This window comes from Phalacrocorax carbo, chromosome Z (assembly GCF_963921805.1).
Source record: "Phalacrocorax carbo chromosome Z, bPhaCar2.1, whole genome shotgun sequence".
In the NCBI taxonomy this organism is placed as follows: domain Eukaryota; kingdom Metazoa; phylum Chordata; class Aves; order Suliformes; family Phalacrocoracidae; genus Phalacrocorax; species Phalacrocorax carbo.
Genome location: NC_087548.1, coordinates 21028501 through 21034430, shown reverse-complemented (window position 1 = coordinate 21034430; position 5930 = coordinate 21028501). Strand labels below are relative to the sequence as shown.

At 40.3% G+C, this 5930-nt stretch overlaps 1 protein-coding gene across 1 annotated transcript; it reads right to left on the bottom strand.

The window, feature by feature from the left end:
• Positions 1–1285: 1285 nt before the first annotated feature.
• On the bottom strand, positions 1286–5306 carry GPX8 (glutathione peroxidase 8 (putative)). Its single transcript, XM_009502097.2, has 3 exons — positions 5077–5306; positions 4205–4466; positions 1286–1699 (listed from the first exon to the last, which is right to left on the bottom strand). Exons 1-3 carry the CDS (start codon positions 5281–5283, stop codon positions 1536–1538), a joined length of 633 nt encoding a protein of 210 aa, XP_009500392.1. The 5' UTR covers positions 5284–5306; the 3' UTR covers positions 1286–1535.
• Between the last annotated feature and the right edge of the window lie 624 nt (positions 5307–5930).

Below are 5930 nucleotides of genomic sequence, written 5' to 3'. Positions count from 1 at the left end.
AGGCTGCCCAGAGAGGTGGTAGATGCCCCATTCCTAAAACATTCAAGGTCAGGCTGGATGGGGCTCTGAGCAACCTGATCTAGGTGATGATGTCCCTGGTCATGGCAGGGGTGTTGGACTAGATGACCACTAAAGGTCCCTTCCAACCCAAACCATTCTTCTGTGATTCTATAACCCAAACCATTCTGTGATTCTATAATTAAAACACAGGACCTGAGCATAAGAAGAGGAACTGTCTTGACCAATTGCATGTGGAATCTTGCAGGCTAATGGCAAACAGCTCAGAGGGTGGTCTAAAACACCAGCAGTAGGCTCATTTGGACTAACTAGGTTGTTACATGGCCCTTAACTGATCTCTGAAAGTTAGAGTGGCTAAAATTGTCATGCATAAGTTTTGACTTCCCTTCCAAAATGATCGTTGTCATTACTGAGGGTAACTTTGTTTAATCCTCTACATCAGTACCTCAATCTTTTCAAAATCTTTTAGTGCCCTTATCCTTCAGAGGTTTTCTGTGAACTTTTCAATTAATGTCATAAGTGAATGAAAAAATACTTTTTTCTTTTCAATTGCTTTTGAATTTCTCACCTTTTTAAAACAGTTAAGCAGTTATCTTTATTGGAAAATGTTTTGAAGTACTTCAGGTATTTTCAGTCACTGTTAGTCTTACAAGAGAACTTGCTACCAGTCCTTTTTCATATTAAAAAAACCCTGCTGAGACACTGTTTTCCCTCATTTCTATTCTCTCAGCCCTCCTTTAAGACTTGGACAGCTGGAATGAGGTTCCTTATTCCAATTTACTGTCTGCCTTCATCCAACAGATAAATCAAACCACTTGGCAAGTTGAAATATAACAATGGAACAGAGCTGGTAATGGGTTTGCAGTTACATGCAGAATTGGGGAAATTGCAAGGTGAAAAGAGTGGGGCTTGAGGCATGAACCTTCATCCCCTTCTACCTCTAATTGAAGATTGTTTTATTCCAGAGATGTGACGTAACTGGCTGGGGAGCACTGTCTTGGACTGTCTCAGGAAGATGTCTGTTAAGAGTACCAGGCTGTTGATTTTTTGTTGCCCCTTGGATCCTGCTGGAAGCAACCATATGTATTCACACAAGCCCTGCCGTCATCCAGGTCAGGAGACTGGGAATCCAGCAAGAGATGAGCTCACAGCTGAGGCACTGTACTGCAGCGCAAATGTATGGAGAAGGCTAAAGAGGTTAAAGGTGTTGCTGTAAACATGAAATGTAAAATTAATAAAATACAAAGCAGGCAAAGAAACATTTTTGCAATTTTTAATTTTTTCTTTTAATAATTTTATATGTACAATTTTTTACAACTAAGTGACAGCTTCACAATTCAGTAATCTTCCTCGAGAAGAAATTGCAAAGCTGGTATCTTCAGTTGCATTTGTCTCTAAAAACCTTGTACAATGCCTCTGGGCCCCATGTCTTTCAGTCAGGGAAATTATGTATTAATGGAATATCAAAATCTGTTTGTTACTAGCTGTTGAATGGATTCACAGTATGAACGGCTTTTTCAGAGGTCTTCTCTTTTTTTCATTATAATCTGCCTGATTAATGATGCTACTTCTGGCTTGATGCTTTCTATGGGCTCTTCAGGCCTCCAGAATTTCACAACTTTACCCTCAGGGCTGACAAGGTACTTCCAGAAATTCCATCGAGGCTCTTTCTTTGAAGAGTCTGTAAGAACGGCATCATACCATTTTAGTGACTTACACTTGTCATTGTTTCATTACCCTGCAGTGATTCTTCAGCTACTCGTGCTTAAGTAATCCCACTTTGCTTTTTGCTATAGTCTGGGCATGGATTTACTGGGTGGTATTAATGATCTGAAAAGTGGTACGTGAATTATGCTCTCCACTTCTTGTGAAACTGTTTAAGAGTTCCTACTTTGACTACCTCAGCTTCCTAGGGAGGAGGATATGAGGGCTGCACACTCATTTTGGGAATCCCTAGTTTTATGTTGGTTTTAGGGGAAGTGAAATGGGAGCAGGAAGTCACACTGGTGATGTCTTAGTTCAGCTCCTTTCATCCCATGCGGCAAAAGCTTACCTGTATCTTTGCTATCATGAATACCTGGCAAGATAATTTCTGAGATCAAGGGTCTATCAGGAAACTGTGGCTCCTAGAGGAGGCAGAAGCAGTTTGTTGGCTCTGGCTTTGTCCTTGGAGAGTCTCACAAGTTTAGAGGGAAATTGCTTTCTGAGATAGAACTAGAAGAAAACTCCAGGAGATTTTGACTGGGGAACAGTGCTGAACTCTCCACTGATTGTTGGAAGCAATGGGTTGTATTTTGCCACTGGACTACACTTGTAATGTTGTGACTGTCAGGGGACACCATGGCAGGCAAATGGGTTTGGTAAAGCTCATCTTGTGGAGCCTCTGGCCCAGCTAGTAATTATACCTTTGCTGAGATGTTGTGTCTAGGATCAGTCTTGAAGTCACATAACCCCATCTCTGAATATTCTTCCAGTGTTCATTAATGCATATGAATAACTCAAAATAATTCAAACACATAGGAAGCTGGAGATTATTTGAGGAAAGGTGAGGCCACAAATCTTGTGCTGGCCCAACAGAATGCCTTACTGCTGTGAAAGGAAGAAGTTGTATAAAGAAAGTCTTTGGAACCATCTTTGTGCTACCACTGTGTTCTTTTTACACTAGACTATTTGACAGTGCTGTAAAAATTGTTGCTCACAGTCACAAGGGGGTGTCGCATGAACATGTTCAACCTTCTGATTGGCAAGACAGGTACATGAAGAAAATAGGTGCTTCTTTAATTGAAGATGCACAGTAATTTCATGTGAAGTAGAGGAATGTCAGTGAAGAAAAACCTTATTTCAAAATATTTAAGTACTGGAGGATCTTTCTCCTTGTGGGTGAACAGCATGTCAAATAAGAACCGAGTGAGTGAATATGGCTGTTCTGTTTCTGTATAGGTATTAATGTCTCATACTGGTGGCACTGGTATTTAGAATCTGGATTCATCCCACCCAGCTGTTACCTATGTGCTCTAGTCTCCTCTATAATGAACTGAGAGGCACCTCCAGAGTGCATTCAGTAATTCCACTGGACGCCAGGCAACTCAGAGCAGCAATGAAGCTGTACCTGAGGTCTTTGGTGACATGCCTAAGGGAAGGTAGTAAGAAACATCTACAGTGACAATGATGACCACTTAATTTATTCCTAAATGTTCAAGTACGTAAGAGGTATCACAGAGGATATGGCAAGAAGCAACAGACTTAAGTGCTTTCTGACAAGAGTTGCTGTGAAGAACTGGCATAGACTGGGAGGTTTTGGAATCTCTCATACTGCAATAGTCTGGAGAAACACGTGTGGTACTTATTTGGGTAAATGTGATCCTCTCTTGGGGCAGGGAGATTGGGCTTTCTCCTACCTTATTTTCTAGTAAAAATGATGTGATAGAAAAGGGTCATGTTCTAATTATCCTTCCTTTTTTATATCAGTGTGTAGTATGGCTCAAGGCCTGGCCAAAACTCAGGAAAATTCAGAGAGGTTTTTGAAGTTGGCTTTGGGTCTGTGGGCTCTTTGGTCAACTGAAGAGAGTTTCATTTTGCTTGTGAGAGTATGAGGCTCTAAGTCAGTAAATGCTTGCTGTAACAGGAGTATTTGCGTGAGTGGGTTTAGCAGGCTGTGCCCTGAAGTTCACAAGACAAATCAATGCAAATCAGTGATTATATATAAATACAGTATATATAATCCTGCTTTATAATACAGTTTACATAAAGGTGGGCATATGACTGCTAAAACAGGAATCTTCTCATCTGCATTTGTTTACATAAAATCTTCCAGCAGTTTTAAGACCTCCCATAGTTACATTTTTGTCAATGAGAAAAGTTGTTTTTCAATACAAGTCTCAGAATTTGACATGGGATCTTGTAAGTAGGAGTCTTTGCATTCAAGTTTGTACATCCACAGAATGGATGTTTCTAGCTGGGCTGGTTGCAGTAGTCTGTTTTTATAATCAGTGGGAGGAAATGGATGCTTTCAGGATACAACTCTTCTGACCACATTTTTGATATCCACATTGAAACGACATGAATTGTATGCCGAGTGCCTCTCCATAGACTATGAAGACTACAATGTTTCCCAACAAACTCAGACTGGAATTTAGGGAGAATACCATGGTTACAGGCAGCTTGATATATAAAAGAAAATAGTTACCTATTAGAAATTTAAAGGCGGGCTCTGCTTCTGATCCTAGGATCTTGATTTTGTGGAAAACGGGGAAGGTTACTCCATAGTTTCCTTTGGCAAAAGATTCTATTTCCTGGCTTGAACTAGGCTCTGATTCTCCGAACTGGTTGCAGGGAAAAGCCAGCACAGTGAAGTGGGAGGGACCAAACTCTCTGTGTAGTTCTTGCAGTGCGATGTAATTTTTGTCTGTGTGCTGGCAGTAACTGGCCACGTTTACAACCAAAGTTGCCTTCAGAGAAATAAAGTTATGATAGTAAGAAAAAAACCTAGAGATTGCATAGAGATTACAATTAAGTCTTAAAATGGCATCTCCCACTACTACAATCCCTCCTGCCTGAAGGCTAAATTTAATCTGTCTGATCATAATTTCGTTAAACAGATAAGGATGATAGCAACTTAAAATATTTACTTTCAGACAACCTGTTTTAAAAATCCAATAAATGGATAAACTTAAACTTACAGCATTGTTTAAATATAAACATGTAAAAAAGCAGATATTTAGGGCAGGCGCTAAAATCATATTTACTAGATCAACTTCCAGAATTGAACACAACATGCTACCATTCTTAACTAAGAGTAAAATCCACAAATTGTATTATTAGGCTATATTAATTTATGATAAAGAATGTGAAAAACCATTTTTCATGATTTATTATATCTAATACTTAATTCCTGGCGCAGACCTAGATAAAAGTTCTCCAGCCTACTCTTTGAAGAACAGGAATTTAGTGCTCATCTCTGTCAAAAATTCCCATAACCAGACCTTTTTTTAACCTACAAATTGAGACCTGTTTTTCAGTAAAGATTCAAGACAAAGATACAATGAAGTTGTAACTTACTTTCCCTCTGTACTTCTCCAAGGAAACAATCCTTCCTCGTGAATCCTTGACTTCAAAAGAATAAAAATCTTTGATTTTAGGTTTAAAAAATCTGAGTTGCAGCAGGCAGAGGATGGCAGTACACAAAACCATTGACAGAAAGACAACAAAGACCCTGGCCTTGGGCACTGAGTATTTCAGTGGGTAAGTAGTTGTGAGAGACTCCATTTTTGAAATCTTTGGAGAGGAGCCTGGACAGGCCTGGAATGTGGAGGAGGAGCTGAAATATGAAACTTGCAGCTTGTACTGGAAAGAACAAGCTGCTCATTTCATCCCTGTTGCAGAAGTGGCTGTTTCATTTCACAGTGCTTCTGTGGGGCTTCAGAGCTTTTAGGTAAAGTACAGAAATCTCTCTGGCTGGGAAGAATAAAAGAAATGATGAATGAGAAGTGTGTACTCATCACCTAAGGATGCTGATTCCTCCGTTTATCTGGTCTGTGTGGGATACTCCAGTGTTTGTACACTGTTTTGAGAGGGGCCTCTTTTCTGGGTCTGTACAGCAGCTCTGGCAACACCCCCTTGGCTCCTCAGGTGTCCCTGGCAGAGTTGTTCAGCAGTAGGCACCTGTGCTATCAGACAGACTGGGAGAAGCAATTTGGGGCCAAGTGTTTGAGTAGAAGGAGGGCAATGTGATAGAAGCCACCCATTTTACATCTCTGTCCTGCCTGTCACACCTGCTGTGGGTACACAAGCAGCTTTGTTTGCAAAACTCAGAGCACATGAGGCAGATAAAAACCTCCTTGTTTATAGGCTGCTGTAAGGGCAGAAAATAAAATGTTTTTCTTTTGTAATGGGAGGGGTGGCTGATGATAGAA